The 18,935-nt window shown below is 42.0% G+C and overlaps 1 protein-coding gene across 2 annotated transcripts; it reads left to right on the top strand.

Moving 5' to 3' along the window:
* The first annotated feature begins 609 nt into the window (after positions 1-609).
* Positions 610-18,614, top strand: LOC118399551 (kinesin-like protein KIF11). Of its 2 annotated transcripts, none has more exons than XM_035795730.2 (23): positions 610-774; positions 1,002-1,099; positions 2,616-2,748; positions 2,839-2,936; positions 5,783-5,861; positions 5,955-6,140; positions 6,298-6,422; positions 6,515-6,605; positions 6,752-6,994; positions 7,099-7,194; positions 7,315-7,403; positions 7,528-7,615; positions 7,727-7,915; positions 8,072-8,279; positions 8,372-8,544; positions 8,653-8,778; positions 8,876-9,034; positions 9,285-9,424; positions 10,667-10,940; positions 16,195-16,417; positions 16,521-16,681; positions 18,125-18,235; positions 18,333-18,614. In XM_035795730.2, the coding sequence occupies exons 2-23, from the start codon at positions 1,023-1,025 to the stop codon at positions 18,441-18,443; spliced, it is 3,180 nt and encodes a 1,059-aa protein (XP_035651623.1). In that variant the 5' UTR covers positions 610-774; positions 1,002-1,022; the 3' UTR covers positions 18,444-18,614. The 2 variants fall into 2 exon arrangements, with proteins under 2 accessions (XP_035651623.1, XP_035651615.1); XM_035795722.2 differs by having other exon boundaries at positions 989-1,099.
* The last annotated feature ends 321 nt before the right edge of the window (positions 18,615-18,935 follow it).

Here is an 18,935-nt window from a genome sequence, read left to right as displayed (position 1 = left end):
TTACAGCAGACGACTTGATTTTCACAATCACTTGCTATCTAGAGGAACCATTGGGGAAAACCTAGTTACAATGTAACAATAAATAAATATACTTTCTACTAAGCACTACATTATATGATGTAAATACAAACATGAATTGTGTTATCAGCTAGTAATTTTGTACTCGTGGAATTTAAGAGGACAGCAGCTAGAGGTTCGTGTATGGAGATTGTGAGAACTGTCGTTTTTCTGTTCTACTTGATCATTATTGCACCCTCCTGGTGTCCCAACTCTACCAGTCCGTGATGAGAAGAATGGAAATATTTATCTTTTCATATACTAACTGGCCACCAGACTACATAAACTATAGAAATTGAACTGAAGTAATGGAATAGCAATAACTATAACGTTAGAAATAGGAATATGGCATGAAAGTGGCCTGCACAGAGCCCTCACCTCTATCCCATATTAATGCCCATGATTTTGGAATAAACTGTTAGCAGATGTCCACATACTTTTGGTCATGCAGTGTATTTTAGCGTGTGTCCCAATTTAAAGCTTTAGTTCCCGTGATGCGTCACTCCTCCATTTTTCATGTGACCACAGACTGCCAATAAAATCGCGTTTGAGACATTCCGATTTAGCGATTGGCTGAACTCGGATGAAACCTTTTAATTTTGAAATATTACACAGTCCGCACGAAAGAACGCCAGCAATCAAACAATTCGTTTTTGTTAAAATTAGCTAGCCATCTACAAGATAACTGTTCGAGAGAAATCCGAGAGCAAAGATTTGGTAATGACAAATTTGGATTGGTTGCCTATGTAACATAGCTAGCTAACTAAGCAAGATAACCTTAGCAAATATATTGAAGTAATAATTGCTAGTTAGTAACAGTAGATAGCTACCGTTAACTAGCGAACTGCTTAGTTAGAATAACAGTAACGTTATGTTAGCTAACTAATACAACATTTGCGTTCAATTGAAAAACGGTAACGTTATTTGTTAGTTGCCGTTGGCAGGATTTTGAGTGTTCTGCAAACATGGCTTCGAACAACTTGTTCAATGTTGCCAAAAAGGATGAGAAGGGGAGAAATATTCAAGTCGTTGTGAGATGCAGGTAAGCTAAACGTGACTTGTATGAAACCAGTTGGGACTTAAATACAAACATTTGGACATGGTGTCACAGCAACACTTGCCAGATGCAGTGCATTTGGAAAGTATTCACACCTCTTGCGCGTTATTCTAAAATTGCTTAAATAAAAACATTATCATTCTACACACTACCCCATAATGACAATGCAAAAACATGGTTTTAGACATTTTTTCCAAATGTATTAAAAAACACCTTATTTACGGAAGTATTCAGACCCTTCATGAGACTCGAAATTGAGCTCAGGTGCATCCTGTTTCCATTGATCATCCTTGAGATTGTTCTACAACTGGATTTGAGTCCAGCTGTTGTAAATTGATTGGACATGATTTGGAAAGGCTCACACCAGTCTGTAAGGTGCCACAGTTGACAGTGCATGTCAGAGGAAAAATCAAGCTATGAGGTCAAATTAATTGTCCGTAGAGCTCCGAGACAGGATTGTGTCGAGGCACTTTCAATGTCTGCAGCATTGAAGGTCCCCGAGAAGTGGCAGCCATGATTCTTAATTGGAAGAAGTTTGGAACCACCAAGAACTCATCCTAGAGCTGGCTGCAACGGTCAAACTGCGTAATCGGAGGATAACAGCCTTTGTTAGCGTGACCATCTGGTTTTGGTCACCTTTCTGACCAGACTGTTTGTCTGTGGAGATGGAAGAACCTTCCAGAAGGACAACAATCTCAGCAGCACTCCACCAATCAGGCCTTTATGGTAGAGTGGCCAGATGGAAACCACTCCTCATTAAAAGGCACATGACAGCCCGCTTGGAGTTTGCCAAAAGGGAAACCAGATTCTCTGGTTTGATGAAACCAAGATTGAACTCTTTGGGCTGAATGCCAAGTGTCATGTCTGGAGGAAACCTGGCACCATCCCTACGGTGAAAAAATGATGATGCCACCACCATATGTGGGGATGTTATTCAGCGGCAGGGAGACTAGTCAGGATTGAGGGAAAGATGAATGGAGCAAAGTACAGAGATCGTTGATAACTTGCTCCAGTTCTCTCCGGATCTCAGGCTGGGTTTAAGATTCACCTTCCAACAGGACAACAACCCTAAGCACACAGCCAAGACAACTCAGGTTTGGCTTCAGGACAAGTCTCAATGTCCTTGAGTGGCCCAGCCAGACTTGTAGCCTATCGAACATCTCTGGAGAGGCCTGAAAATAGCTGTGCAGCGACGCTCCCCATCCAACCTGACTGAGCTAGAGAGAATCTGCAGAGAAGATTGGGAGAAATATCTGTAATTGGGTAGTTTCTCCCAATCTTCTCTGCAGATTCTCTCGAGCTCGGTCAGGTTGGATGGGGAGTGTTGTCCTGCAAAAATGTCAACATTTTTGCTTTGTCATTATTGGGTGTTTGTTTTGAGGGGGGGGGGCTGTAAACGTAATAAAATGTGGGAAAAGTCCAGGGGTCTGAATACTTTAAGAATGCACTGTATCTAGGCTTAACTAATGTTTTGTTAACTTCTCTGCCCTTGCCTTTTCAGACCCTTTAACAACGCGGAACGCAAGTCTGCCTCCCATGGAGTTATTGATACGGTTGAAAACAGAAAAGAGATCAATGTGCGAACGGGAGGGATTGGCGACAAGGCGGCTAGGAAAATGTACACTTTTGATATGGTAACTAATGTTGTCTAAAATGGACTAACACCAATATCTACTTGGGTTGGAAGGCCATCTGTAAGGTTGCACATGTTATCAAACCCTCAGGTTTTCGGTCCAGCTGCAAAGCAAATTGACGTCTACAAGAGTGTTGTCTGTCCCATTTTGGATGAAGTGATAAGTGGATACAACTGTACAGTTTTTGCGTAAGTACTGGGTAATAACTGACATCAAAATAATCTTTATTTGCCAAGTACATTTACTCATACTCTGAATTTGACTTGCTAATATGTTGCTGTAAGCCATGGGGCTGGGAATTGCCAGGGACCTCATGATACTGTCTGTTGTCTAACAACAAGTAACTCTTTATCCACTATAGCAGAGGGTGTTCTTTAATGGAAGCCTCCAACGTAATCCATGTAGAATCAGGAATTCCCCAGGGCAGCTGTCTAGGCCCTTTTACTTTTTGTATTTCTTGACTAATGACATGCCACTGGCTTTCATTAAAGCCAGTGTGTCTATGTATGCGGATGACTCAACTGTGCACGTCAGCTACTACAGCACGTGAAATTACTTCAACACTTATCAAAGAGCTGCAGTTTGTTTCAGAATGGTTGGAAATAAGTTAGTCTTAAATCTTTCAAACTAAAAGCATTGTTTTAGGTACATATCATTCACTAAACCTCAAGCGAATCTTGTAATGAGTATGGAAATTTAGCAATTTGAGATGACTAAACTGCTTTGAGTAAACCTGGATTGTGACCTGTCATGGTCATAACATGTTGATGCAACAGTAGCTAAGATGGCGAGAAGTCTGTTTTTATGATAAAGCGCTGCTCTGCCTCAACACTCTCAAGGCAGGTCCTACAGGCCATAGTTTTGTCTAACCTTGACTACTGTCCAGTCGTTTGTGATCAGGTGCCACAAATTACAATTGGCTAGGAACAAGGCAGTACCACAGAGCCATGGCTACATGGAACCCTTCCCCAGATCTGTGCCTCGACACAATCCTGTCTCTGAGCTCTATGGACAATTCCTTTGACCTCGTGGCTTGGTTTTTGCTTTGACATGCACTGTCAACTGTGGGGCCTTTATATAGACAGGTGTGTGCCTTTTCAAATCATGTCTAATTGAATTTACCACAGGTGCACTCCCAAGTTGTAGAAGGATGATCAATGGAAACGGGGTCTGAATACTTACAGTTGAATTCAGTAGTTTATATACACCTAAGCCGAATACGTTTAAACTCAGTTTTTCACAATGACATTTAGTCCTAGTAAAAATTCCCTGACTCGGGTCAGTTAGGATCACCACTTTATTTTGAGAATGTGAAATGTCAGAATGATAGTGGAGAATTTCAGCTTTTATTTCTTTCATCACATTCCCAGTGGGTCAGAAGTTTACATACACTCAATTAGTATTTGGTAGCTTTGCCTTTTAATTGTTTAACTTGGGTCAAACAGTTCGGGTAGCCTTCCACAAGCTTCCCACAATAAGTTGGGGGAATTTTGGCCCATTCCTCCTGACAGAGCTGGTGTAGGCCTCCTTCCTCGCACATGGTTTTTCAGTTCTGCCCACAAATCTTCTATAGGATTGAGGTTGTGGCTTTATGGTGGTCTCTCCAATACCTTGACTTTGTTGTCCGTAAGCCATTTTGCCACAACTTTGGAAGTATGCTTGGGGTCATTGTCCATTTGGAAGACCCATTTGCGACCAAGCTGATGTCTTGAGATGTTGCTTCAATATAGCCACATAATTTTCCTGCCTTTATGATTCTATCTATTTTGTGAAGTACACCAGTCCCTCCTGCAGCAAAGCACCCCCACAACACGAGGCTGCCACCCCCGCGCTTCAGTTGGGATTTTGTTCTTCGGCTTGCAAGCCTCCCCCTTTTTCCTCCAAACATAACAATGGTCATTATGGCCAAACAGTTCTATTTTTTTGTTTCATCAGACCAGAGGACATTTCTGCAAAAAGTGCCATCTTTGTCCCCATGTGCAGTTGCAAACCTTATTCTGTCTTTTTTATGGTGGTTTTGGAGCAGTGGCTTCTTCCTTGCTGAGCGGCCTTTCAGGTTATGTCGTTATTGGACTCATTTTACTCTGGATATAGATACTTTTGTACCCGTTTCCTCCAGCATCTTCACACGGTCCTTTGCTGCTGTTCTGGGGTTGATTTGCACTTTTCGCACAAGTCCTGTCATCTCTTGGAGACAGAACACGTCTCCTTCCTGAGTGGTATGAATGCTGCGTGGTCCCATGGTGTTTCTACTTGCGTACTATTGTTTGTACAGATGAACGTGGTAACTTCGGTCGTCTCCCAAGGATGAACCAGACTTGTGGAGTTCTACAACTTTTCTTCTGAGGGTTTGGCTGATTTCTTTAGATGCCCCCCGATGAAAGCAGAGGCACTGAGTTTGACGGTAGGCCTTGAAATACATCCACAGGTACCTCTCCAATAGGCTAATTGACATCATTTGAGTCAATCAGAGGTTTCTAAAGCCCTGACATTTTCTGGAATATTCCAAGCTGTTTAAAGGCACTGTCAGTTTAGTGTATGTAAACTTTTGACCCATTGAAATTGTGATACAGTGAAATAATCTGTATTTAAACAGTTGTTGAAAAAATAACTTGTCATGCACAAAGTAGATGTTCTAATTTCCAAGACTCACCTAAACTTGTTTTCTCATGGCTCTTGTCCCTCTGCAGCAGACATATGGTAGCAATATGTTTATATTTATTAAGGCTCTTCGCAGGGTCCAGCAACATTAAGGTAGTTACAGTGCATTCGGAAAGTATACAGACACCTAGACTCCCCACATTTTGTTACATTACAGCCTTATTCTAAAATGTATATATTCCCCATCACTAGCAAGCAATAGACAACATTTAGTGGCAGAGTACAGCGCAATCTACAAATTAACAAACAAAAACATGAGCAGCGACCAAACACTGAGTGCCCCCCAAAAAAAATAAGCTGACATTGGCCACTGAAGACTTGTCTGTCTGTTTTTCTAAAATATTTTTTTATTTTAATGGCTTTTGTCATGTAGATATGGCCAAACTGGAACAGGGAAGACCTTCACAATGGAAGGAGAAAGATCCCCGAATGAAGAATTTACATGGGAAGAGGTATAACATAATTGTGTCAGATTTGTCAGTTGACTGTTTAGGTTATTATCCTCTGTATGTGTACTAATGTGTTATTTGAATCTACTCTTTCAGGACCCTCTTGCTGGTATCATTCCCCGGACACTTCATCAGGTATTTGAGAAGCTGTCTGAGAATGGGACAGAGTTTTCTGTCAAGGTTTCCTTGCTGGAGATTTACAATGAAGAGCTGTTTGACCTGCTAAGTCCTTGTCCCGATGTCACTGAACGCCTTCAATTGTTTGATGATCCACGTAATAAGGTAGTACTCACTCTCACATTTTATGTACGTTCCTAATTAGTTGAATTCCACAAGTGTCAACACGTCACTGCTGTTTCCATAGACAACCTGCTATTCCACCAATGGGGTGATGTTCTTAAACTAGTTATGATGTTTAAATGTACTTTCTGTTCATCAGAGGGGTGTCATCATCAAGGGCCTGGAGGAAATCACGGTACACAACAAAAATGAGGTTTACCAGATTCTGGAGCGGGGATCTGCCAAGAGAAAAACTGCCTCCACTCTTATAAATGCCTACTCCAGGTAAACCTGCATGTCTAACCAGCTAAACTTCTCATAGCAAGGCGTTAGTGTTTGAATAGTTTAATATTGATCTGCCCCTTTTTGTTTTTCAGCCGCTCTCACTCTGTATTCTCTGTCACGATTCATATGAAGGAAATCACCATTGAAGGAGAGGAACTGGTCAAGATTGGAAAACTGAATTTGGTACGGTTAACTGGTATTACCTACAAATATCATTGTCACATATCCTCTACCCGTGACTTACAAAGAAAGATCACACATTTGTCATGTATGTGCACCTGCTTGTGATACCCATCAGGAATTCTCGCCAACATGACCTCCTCTTGTAGGTGGACCTTGCTGGCAGTGAGAACATCGGCCGATCGGGGGCTGTGGACAAGCGGGCGCGCGAGGCCGGCAACATCAACCAGTCTCTGCTGACACTGGGCAGGGTGATCACTGCACTGGTGGAGAAGAGGCCCCACGTGCCCTACAGGGAGTCCAAACTCACCCGTATCCTCCAGGACTCACTGGGAGGCCGTACCAAGACCTCCATCATCGCCACCGTTTCCCCAGCCTCAATCAACCTGGAGGTGTGTCTGGCTGTCTTATTGTCTCTTGGCATGTGTGTCTAGATTGATGTCTAGTTTTTAGCAATGCCTCAATACTCTAACTTTTCATTTCATGAAATCCCCAGGAAACTCTGAGCACGCTGGAATATGCCAACAGGGCCAAGAACATCATGAACAAGCCTGAGGTGAACCAGAAGTTGACAAAGAGAACTCTTATCAAGGTGAATATAAGAACTGAAACTCTAAATTGAAATTTGGAGAATTCTCTGTTTACTTTATGTATTTTTTAAAGAATATCTTATTTGGTGAAATGTCTGGACTAAAATATTGTATTTTATCAGGAATACACAGAGGAAATTGAGCGTCTAAAACGGGATTTGGCTGCCACTCGTGACAAGAATGGAGTGTATTTGTCGTCTGAGAACTATGAGTAATTGCCCATTGTACAACACACATATTTTGTTCATGAACCACACGTTTTTACTAATCTGTATTGAAATGTAATCACTTCAGAAGGAGAAAGTACAGGAGTTTAACATTTTATCATCCCACAGGAGCATGGCGGGCGTGATATCTTCCCAAGAGGAGCATATAACCGAATACACCGAGAAGATTGCATCAGTGGAGGAGGAGCTGAAGAGAGTAAGCATGTTTAAAAATGTCATTTTACTTCCTGTTTTTGGATGAGCTGAACAATGGCTACTGGCTCCACATGACTAATCCAAAAATATTGTGATCGTCCCTCCTTCCCAGGTCTTTGAGCTGTTTGAGGATAGCAAGGATAAGCTGGACCAGTGCATCAATGATTTGGAGGAGAAGAACCATAAGCTGGAGGAGACTCACAAGGACCTGCAGGAGACTAAGCAAAAGCTCACTGAGGAGGCGTTTATAGTGTCTGAGCTGGCCACCACTGAGGAGAAACTGTACACCACTGCAGACAAGGTTAGGGTGACGACGTTACGGCCAGTACGAAAATGTATACACTCACTGCTGTAATTCGCTCTGGTTAACAGTTCAGTCTAAAATACTAAAATGTAATTTGAGCATGTACTGTATGACTGTCTGTTTTTAAGATTTAACCTTTTTTTTTTTCTCCAGTTGCTAACAACTGTTGATGTGAGCACCAAAGACGTATCTGACCTGCATGCTAAGCTAGAGAGGAAGAAGAAAGTTGAGGAGCACAACTCTGAAATCCAGATTAGTTTTACCGACCACATGGATGCTATGTTCAGCCAGATGCAGAACTCTGTGGAAGACCAGCGCAACAAGCACCAGAGCATGCTGGACTCCTACAAAACCTCAGTTGGTGAGCAGCTTGAAATGGACCGGTAGTTTAAAAGAGTGATATGAGCGCATCATAGGAATTAATATCTGATTGAATGTCTTTTGTGCCCTCAGAGGGTCTTCTTACAGTCAACGACAAAGCCTTCAAATGTGCCATGGCTACTGTTACCGCGGCCTTCTGCGGCATCAATAACCTGTTTACTGATGGCATGACCAAGTGTCAGGCTAAATTGATGGCGCAAGAGACTCTGTGTGCGGAGGCCAAAAACACACTGCACCAGGTTTTGGTAAGGGTAGAAATGAAGCCATCTCGGTTCTTGTTTTTTTTCTGTTTTTGTATAAATCTGTATAAAGAGGTGTGATATTTCTTGATAAATATGATCCTGTTTTAACAGGAGGAGCACAAGTTGGAGCTTGAGGAGGTCCTGGTGGCCCAGATGTTGCCTGGTTTCAGTGCCATCATGGCCATGAATGACAGCCTGAAGAAGACACTGGGGACCCACCATGCCCTGGCAGCTAAGGTAAGTGAAGCTGGCTGAAATAATGTATTGTATATACTCTAAATACTTTGCTTATGCATGTATTAGACAATTTAATGAATGCTTTCCTTTTCCCCAGATGGCGTCCATGAAGGTGGAGATGACGTCGTTCTTCAGTGGCCATGCCCAGGACCTGGCTGCCCTGAGGGAGACTGCCACAGCAGGTCTCGGCTCCCTAAAGACTGAGCACAACAACCTGAAGAAACAGATCAGCAGAGCAGACGAGGAGCATCAGACGGTACGGCCTGGGATCGATTTGGAGTGGTCTATCACCCTCTGCAATCATCTGAAAAAACAAGATGTCAAAGTAATACACTTTGATATGCACAATAGGGTTGCTCTGGCAATGTCTACTCTGCTTTTATACCGTTGGTCCAGTCTCTGTTAGACATCTGGATGTTGACAACAAAATAACTTCTCACTATCGAGGCTGTTTGGTCAACAAGTGTGCTTTTTGATCTGACCTTGTGACATCGCCTCCCCTGCAGGGCATGACCCAAGTGATCCAGTGTCTGCAGAACCAGCTCAACCTCCTGGCCATGGAGACCCAGAATAACTACGCCGGCCTGATGAGTGCCTCCGACGCCCTGCAGGTCCCTGTCCAGTCCCTTCAGCAGACCCTGCAAACGTAAGTGCAACTGGGCTGTCTTAACTGGGCCGTCTTAACTGGGCCATTGGCCTAATGTGACGTGATATACCTGTCCATGACGTAGGGCTGTCCCGACTCAAATGTATATATTTTTGTGGTTGACCGAAAGTCGTCTATTGTAATTCTCAATGGATGTAAAAACAGCTGCCGTTTGAGGTGAAAACAACATTACTTTGAGAAGCTCCACAGGTCATTAGTGATGGTGCGTCAAGCCAATCAGAAATACTATCATATCCCCAAATAAACACTTTTCGGGCCTACATTTTCACGGTAGCTTGTAGGCCTACTTCTATGTGTGCGTGTCCTTAATCAACATCGACCGCAGAGCTCCAAACAAAAGACTACTAAATTGACAATTTGTAAAATGGAATGAAATAAACCAAAACTGTAGCATAGGTTGTGCACTCAGCGAACAATGTGTCTGTGATATATGGCTACGGGCTGTGTCCAGGCACTCCACGTTGCGCATATGAACAGCCTTTAGCCGTGGTATATTGGCCATATACCACACCTCCTCGGGCCTTATTGCTTAAATATACTACTGGTGATATATGTAATGGGGTATTGATATATGCAAACAATTCACACAATGAAGTTATGAATGTGCACAAATCTGTGGGAGAGCGCGCATTCTGGAGAGGGAAGTGCATTGTGTGTGCTCAATCTGACGTCTGCATTGGCCATGCAGCATTTACAGTGATAGTCTCATCAGATGTCAGGGCATTCATACTTCTTGCGCTTAACCGCGCAATGCACAGCTGTTCTCAAAGAAGTGAGTTTGTGTTTATACAGGATGTACCGCCCCCACCTACCGTCAACCAATGTCATGTTAATGCGGAGCTCTACAGATCCCTTCTCATTGTTACAACATTTGGTACACGCATGGCGATGCAGTACAGAGCTTGATTTCGCCTCTGGAGGCTCCGCAATTGTGTCAATCTCTCCATATGGAGCCTCAAACCACATTTTCATATCAAACATAAATGGGCTTTTAGTCTTGGCCTCCAATGGATTAGTTCACGGAGTTGGGTGTGTGTTTTAGTGAAGCAGTAACACACAATCTTGGTCGACCAACAGCCTAACGACCAAACAATCGACCAGTTGACTACTTGGAGTCAGCCCTACCATGTCGTAGACTTTGTCCATTGAATCGGCATATTACTCTTTTCACTTGATGTTTGCCAGTGCATAGCCTCTAATTCATTTGATTCTGTCTTCCAGGAGATGCAGTGCAGCTGAGAACCAGACCGCAACCCAAAAGGAGCGTCTAGCGTCCTCCACCGCCAGCCTTATCTCGGAGGTCCAGCAGACTGCCCAGGAGGCCCAGCATACGGTGGAGGAGTGCTCCGTCTACTGCAGCCACCTGCACAGCTCTCTGACCAAACTGTGTGAGAGGAGTCTGCAATGGTGTGCCTCTACCAAGGACAGCACTGACTCCCATGCTCAGCTCACCCTGATGAGAGAGAACACCGCCTCTGCTCAGACCCTGCTACAGGTAAACTATACACTCAGACAGAATATTGTGCAGTTTTACCTCAAACAGGGACTTGTTCATTTCATAAAGTACCACCATGTATTTTTGCTATTTAGCCAATTTTTCTTGGCCTAGAAGTTTCAGTTGTAAGAAATGATAAGAATACAAACAAAAGTAAATAGCTTAGTAGAATAGAATAAACTCTTTAGTATAATACAGGAAGGCATGATTTATAGTCCGATATTTTGTGTTTTGGGCAAGGCAGGGATTGGGGGGGTGGGAGTTTTTTTTTAATATTGTGCAGTATTTAGCAATCATTAGTAATGTGTGTGTCATGAATGTGTACTGTATGTGTGCTCTAAGGTTTGTAGAGTCTGCAGTCCAGTTCAAGTGTTCAGCAGTCTGATGGCATGTTGGATACCAACCGTATCAGACCTCATTAGGGCTGACCCCATTTAGTTGACTGGTCGATAGGCTGTTGGTCGAGCAATCGCAAATAGTTTTTTCATGGTGCACGAGCTGTCTGATTCACCCCTGTTTCGGTCGACAAAACAATTGTGGAGGCCACGGATGGCACAGTCTTCACTCAAAAACATGTGATACCTGAAATTGTATATGGTTATATTATGTGAAAATTATGCACCACTAATAAATATTTTGTAACATGCGCATTCTCCTGTATTGGATAGAGGTCGCTGTCCACGGTTCTGAAACAATCCTCAGTGTGCCATTGAATTGGCGCCTTTCCCTATGTTGCTATATACATAATAGCAAAGTTAACCCCCGTATTGGTGTTGAACAATGTGGCGGAGTGAGGAAACAGTTCTTGCCTTTTTTAATTGTCTAAGAAAATGTAGGAGATCGAATTTTATATTAGTACCAGTCCGGAGTTTGGACACGTATTCATTAAAAGGGCTTTTCTTTATTTGTACTATTTTCTACATTGTAGAATAATAGTGAAGACATCAACTATGAAATAACACATTGAATCATGTCGTAACAAAAGTGTTAAACAAATCTAAATATATATTAGATTCTTCAAAGTAGCCACCCTTTGCCTTGACAGCTTTGCGTACTCTTGTCATTCTCTCAACCAGCTCCACCTTGAATGCTTTTCCAACGGTCTTGAAGGAGTTCCCACATATGCTGAGAGCTTGTTGGCTGCTTTTCTTTCACTTTGCGGTCCAACTCATCCCAAACCATCTCAATTGGGTTGAGCTTGGTGATTGTGGAGGCCAGGTCATCTGAAGCAGCACTCCACTCTTTCTTGGTCAAATAGCCCTTACACATCCTGGAGGTGTGTTGGGTCATTGTCCTGTTGAAAAAACAAATGATAGTGCCACTAAGTGCAAACCAGATGGGATGGCGTATCGCTGCAGAATGCTGTTAGCTATCCTGCTCAAGTGTGACTTGAATTCAAAATAAATCACTGACCTTGTCATCAGCAATTTAACATCACACCTCTTCCTCCATGCTTCACGGTGGTAACCATGCAAGCAAAGATCATCTGTTCACCTACTCTGCATCTCACAAAGTCACAGCTTGTTGGAACCAAAAATTTGGACTCAGACAAAAGGACAAATTTCCACGGGTCTAATGTCCATTGCTTGTGTTTCTTGCCCCAAGCAAGTCTCTTCTTTATGATTATTGTACTTTTTAATAGTGGTTTCTTTGCAGCAATTTAACCATGAAGGCCTAATTCATGCAGTCTCCTCTGAACAGTTGATGTCTGTTACTTCAACTCTGAAGCATTTATTTGGGCTGCAATCTGAGGTGCAGTTAACTCTAATGAACTGATCCTCTGCAGCAGAGGTAACTCTGGGTCTTCCTTTCCTGTGGCGGTCCTCATGGGAGCCAGTTTCATCATAGTGCTTGGTTTTTGCGACTGCACTTGAAGAAACGTTCGAGTTACTTGAAATGTCCTGGATTGACTGACCTTCATGTCTTAAAGAAATGACGGACTGTTGTTTCTCTTTGCTTATTTGAGCTGTTCTTGCCATAATATGAACTTGTCTTTTTCCAAATAGGGCTATCTTCTGTATACCACCTCTACCTTGTCACAACACAACTGATTGGCTCAAACGCATTAAGATGTTAAGAAATAACACAAATTCACTTTTAACAAGGCACACCTGTTAATTGAAATGCATTCCAGGTGACTACCTCATGAAACTGGTTGAGAGAATGCAAAGGATGGCTACTTTGAAGAATCAGTTACTTTGATTTTATACATTTGGTTACTACATGATTCTGTATGTTTCTTAGATTTAATGTCTTCACTATTCTACAATATCGGAAAAAATAAACCCTGGAATGAGTAGGTGTCTACTTTTGACCTGTACTGTGTGCATGTATACATGCATACAGTGCATTCGGAAAGTATTCAGACCAAACCCCTTTACTTTATCCATATTTTGATACGTAACAGTCTTATTCTAAAATGTGTTTAAATAGTTTTATTACTCATCAATCTACACACAATACTCTAATGACAAAGCAAAAAAAGAAAATCACGTTTACATAAGTGTTCAGACCCTTTACTCAGCACTTTGAAGCACCTTCGGCAGCGATTACAGCCTCATCTTCTTGGGTATGACACTACAAGCTTGGCACACCTGTATTTGGGGAGTTTATCCCATTCTTCTCTGTAGATCCTCTGAAGCTCTCAGGTTGGATGGGGAGTGTTGCTTCACAGCTATTTTCAGGTCTCTCCGGAGATGTTCATGTCTTGTCTCTGGCTGGGCCACTCAAGGACATTCAGAGAACTCCTGCGTTCTTGGCTATGTGTCTAGGGTCATTGTCCTGTTGGAAAGTGAAACTTCGCCCCAGTAGTTTGTGCTCCTGAGCGCTCTGGAGCAGGTTTTCATCAACTATCTCTCTGTACTTTGTTCCCTCGATTCTGACTAGTCTCTCAGACCCTGCAGCTGAAAAACATCCACACAGGATGATGCTGCCGCCACCATGCTTCACCGTATAGATAGTGCCAGGTTTCCTACAGATATGAAGCTTGGCATTTGATCTTGGTTTCATCAGACCAGAGAATCTTGTTTTTATGTTCTGAGTGTTTGACTTTTGGCAAATTCCAAGCGGGCTGTCGTGCCTTTTACTGAGGAGTGGCTTCTGTCTGGTCACTACCATAAAGGACTGATTGGTGGAGTGCTGCAGAGATGGTTGTCCTTCTGGAAGTTTCTCCCATTTCCACAGAGGACCTATAGAGCTCTGTCAGTGACCATTGGGTTCTTGGTCACCTCTCTGACCAAGGCTTTTCTCCCCGATTGCTCAGTTTGGCTGTGCGGCCAGCTCTAGGTAGAGTCTTGGTGGTTCCAAACTAATTCCATTTTAAGAATGATGGAGACCACTGTTCTTGGACCTTCAGTGCTGCAGAAATATGTTACCCTTCCCCAGATCTGTGCCTCGACAATCCTGTCTTGGAGCTCTACGGACAACTCCTTGGACCTCATTGCTTGGTTTTTGCTCTGGTATGCACTGTCAACTGTGGAACCTTTTTATATAGACCTGTGTGTGTGCCTTTCCAAATCATGGCCAATCAATTGCATTTACCACAGGGGGAGTCCAAGTTGTAGAAACATCTCAAGGATCAATGAAACGGGATGTACCTTGGCTCAATTTCGAGTCTCATCGCAAAGGGTCTGAATACTTATGTAAAGGTTTTTTTTTTTTTCATTTTTAATACATTTACTCAAATTTTTCAACTGGTTTTTGCTTTGTCATTATGGGGTATTGTGTGTAGATTGCTGAGGATTCTTACATTTTTTTAAATTTTAGAATAAGGCTAACGATGTGGGAAAAGTCAAGGGGTCTGAACTTTCCAAAGGCACTGTATGCTACTGTATGTACACAGCATACGAGTCATTCATGCTTTGAAATGCAATCAAACATTTTTAGTTTTAAAACGGAATAAGAAAGGGAGCTTTGAATAATTTTCCTACGCGTTAAATAAACTGCAAATCAAATGCATGCAACTGTTTTTCTCTTTACTGTTTTTAAAGGCTTCATATTTTTTCCTTAACACTCTGGAGCACTTATTTAGTGTGTGCACTTTTCCAAATGCTAAGAAATTAATATTGTATTCTAATCGCACCTGTTTGGCGCACAATACTCACGCAACGCTTGCTCCTATACCCTTTTTATCTCCAGTAGATGTCTTCCACAGAGCTGACTTTCCCTCCTGAGCAACTAGTAAACATTCGCCCGTTACGAGTAATTTTATCTAAGAGTGCACTTAAAGCATCAGACCAGCTCTGCGTGTAGGGTGTCTATATGGAAAAGTACACCTTTTTTTCAGATTGGAAGAACGAAAGGATGATTCTCGGTCGATCGACATTTGAGCGCATCAGAGTAGGATTCTATTATATTCCTTTACACAGACCAGTGCGGCATAACCAATGACAACTGCAGTAGGCCTATGTGCAAATAGACAATTGCCATATATGGATTTGTGCCCTTCACTTTGAACGGGACTGTTTTACAGCATTAGCGGTTGTGATTTATGCAGCTCACGCTTTGATCTCAAAACAATCGCATGTAGCGACTTATTATTTGCTAGTTAGTGAATTATTAACCCAGTTATAGCAAATTTGTGCTTTCTACAAAACGTGTACATTTTTCTAGCCATCTTTGAAAAGCGTGCCAGGTAAAGAGCTTTTCTTTGTCTTAAGGGGAAGTGTTTTATTTGAGACGAGTCTGAATAAGCTAAGTAGCCAATAGGCACAGAGTAGCGCAACTTTTCTGATTCTCTTTAATAATGATACGGGAATAACTATGCCTTTTTTATTTTGGTTTCTTGTATCAATGTTCAGTCGCCATCTTGTCTGAAGGGAAAGTTTCATGGAATGTAGGCCTACATTAAACACTATACATTGGCTGCTACTGTAGGCTGCATGATATAACCAATTTCCTTGTTAATTTTACATGATGCGTTTTCAAAAAATATATATATATATTTTATGGTAAGCCACTCTGGTAGGTGTACATGTATGATCAAATAGTCACAGTAGGCTATTTGGCCACTGAAACAGTAAATTAAAGTGGGTACAGCCTCTGTTCACAGTAAACACGTGCTGGAAGTTGCACAAGGTTCAAGTTTGCGCTCAGCAGACCTGGAATTTGCTCCGCGCCGGAAAATATTAGTAGTCTTGTACTACACTCTTCAGTTTTACAAAAATGGTTAGCTTCGAAATCCCTGAGCAGCTCATTGCATGTCGGTATTCATCATAACTGAAATCCTGACCGGTGTTTCTCTGGTGTGAATCAGAGGGTGGAGCAGAGCTGTGAGGAGAGGGTCCAGGAGGTGAGTGGTCAACTGACGCAGCAGCAAGGGCTTCTGGAGGAGGGTCTGAGCGCCTTTAAGGAGCAGACGTCACTGGACCAGAACACTCTGGAACACCACTACATAGAACTCAAGGCCCACATGGAGGGCGCTGTGGTCAGTGTCCACAGTTTCCTCAGCGAGCAGCTCAAACAGGATGTCCCAACTGGTGAGCCTGCGGCGGATGTAATGCCATTTTAAAATGTTAAATTGGCTTCTTTTTTTCTTCTACATGTATAGTCTGAGTCACTGACCTTGTTTTGTTCTGGCAGGTACAACTCCTCAGAGGAGGGAATTTGTGTACCCATGTCTCCTGGCCAAGTCAAAGAGCAGAGCTGAACTGCTGGACAGCTTCCGCCACCAGCAGGAGGAGCTGCAGGCCACCCTGTTCCAGTGTGACACAGTAGAGGAGGAGGAGAAGCAGGTTGATCAGGTACACATTAGATCCCAATTTTTCCTGGTTGGGTCATGTCGGTTTGGGGCAGTATCGCAGATTACTGTCACGGTTACATTAAGGGAACTGTATACCAGATGTTGACTGATTATGATTTTAACACCAATACTGTTTTTTTTTAAATATTTTTTTTAAAATAAATTTGAGTACCCAAAAAAGGTCTGCCAATTTTGTATGCATGTGTAATAATGACAATTACAACAATACTGAATGAACAGTATTGTTTAATTAATATAATACATAAATAAAATCAATCAATTTAGTCTCAAATAAACCTAAATTGAACATGTTTCATTATTTAATGCAAAAACGGTGTTGGAAAAGAAAGTAAAATTGCAATATGTGCCATGTAAAAAAGTTAACGTTTAAGTTCCTTGCTCAGAACATGAGAACATACGAAAGCTGGTGGTTCCTTTTTAACATGAGTCTTCAATATTCCCAGGTAAGATGTTTTAGGTTGTAGTTATTATAGGACTTTCTCTCTATACCATTTGTATTTCATAGACCTTTGACTATTGGATGTTCTTATAGGCACTATAGTATTGCCAGTCTAATCTCGGGAGATGATGGGCTTGAAGTCAATAACTTCGCTGTGCTTCAAGTATTGCAAAAAACTGCTGGCAAACGCAGGAAAGTGCTGTTTGAATGAATGCTTTACATGCCTGCTGCTGCCTACCACCACTGAATGCTATATCAAATAATAGACTTAATTCTAATAAACACACATACGAGCCTTAATATGGTCAAATCCGGAAACTATAATTTCAAAAACAAAACTTTAATTCTTTCAGTGAAATATGGATCCGTTCCCTATTTTATCGAATGTGTGGCAAACCGAAGTCTAAATATTGCTGTTACATTGCACAACCTTCAATGTTATGTCATAATTATGTGAAATTCTGGCCAATTAATTAGTCTTTGTTAGGAAGAAATGGTCTTCACACAGTTTAACAAGCCAGACAACCCAAACTGCTACATATACCCTGACTCTGCTTACACTGAACGCAAGAGAAGTGACACAGTTACAGGCACCGGGTTGATTATATGCAACGCAGGACAAGCTAGTTAAACTGGTAATATCATCAACCATGTGTAATTAACTAGTGATTATGTTAAGCTTGATTACATTTTTTTTTTTTAAGAATTTGCTGCCTGCACTCACGTAACAGGTGGTCAGCCTGCCACGCAGTCTCCTCGTGGATTGCAATATAATCGGAGTCCAAAAATGCAGATTACGATTGTTATGAACTTGAAATCGGCCCTAATTAATCTGTCATTCCGATTAATTGGTCAACCTCTACTGTATACACGAACTATGAATACTGACTGATCTAGACTATTCAGCATGTAATGGGCAATAATGACATTGGAAAGGGTGAAGTTCAATGTACAGAATACATGTTATGATATCTGTTGCCATAGGACTCTCTGGAGGACGAGTTGAGCGGCTCCAACGACAGCTATGTCACTGAGCCATCTTATATCGACGAAAACCTCATGTGCTACGAGAATGGACGAGTGCCATTCTTCAAGGTAAGATTACCACAGGGTTTCTTTGTTAATGTACTGTCATCTCTTGCTCTTAGCCCCAGCTATGGCTTTGTTTGAATGTAATGTTTTCTCCTTTCAGCAAAAGGCATGCAAGAAGGAAAACAAATCCCTCAATCGTTCCAAGATGGCAGAAAATGACACTCACGATACCCCACTCAGGTTCAAATTACCACTCGGGTGTCAGAACTAGTAGAATGTGACTTTCCTCTTACCTGTCTTGAGTCTGTTTTTAATATTTTCTTAATCTCTTCTGTTGGTATTTTATTTTCCTATTATGCAGTCTTAAAAGGATTGACTGACATGAATGAGCTAGAACATTTAACTAATGTTCATTTGTCTGTATTAAACATATTTTTAATGATGTCAGCGTCCTCTGAAATATACACGACTTTCTTTCACTTAGTTAACTGCACCACAAGCCCATAATTGGAAAAATAAATGTAGCATTTCTATAATTAAGCAATATGGCCCGAGGAGGTGTGGTGTATATGGCCAATATACCACGGCTAAGGACTGTTCAGATGTACGACGCAACAGAGTTCCTGGACACCCCTTAGCTGTGGTATATTGGCATTATACCACAAACCCCTGAGGTGCCTTATTGCTATTATAAACTGGTTACCAATGTAATTAGGGCAATAAAAATACCTGTGGTATACAGTCATATACAACAGCTGTCAGC

This window comes from Oncorhynchus keta, chromosome 2, assembly GCF_023373465.1.
Source record: "Oncorhynchus keta strain PuntledgeMale-10-30-2019 chromosome 2, Oket_V2, whole genome shotgun sequence".
Lineage (NCBI taxonomy): Eukaryota > Metazoa > Chordata > Actinopteri > Salmoniformes > Salmonidae > Oncorhynchus > Oncorhynchus keta.
Note: the sequence above shows the minus strand (reverse complement) of the source record. Positions and strands in the feature narration are given on the sequence as shown.

Coding starts and splice junctions, on each gene's coding strand:
- LOC118399551 (XM_035795730.2), top strand. CDS start 1,023: ATGGCTTCGAACAACTTGTTCAATGTTGCCAAAAAGGATGAGAAGGGG. Junction 5,862..5,954: donor AAGAATTTACATGGGAAGAG/GTATAACATAAT, acceptor CTACTCTTTCAG/GACCCTCTTGCTGGTATCAT. Junction 9,425..10,666: donor CTTCAGCAGACCCTGCAAAC/GTAAGTGCAACT, acceptor TCTGTCTTCCAG/GAGATGCAGTGCAGCTGAGA.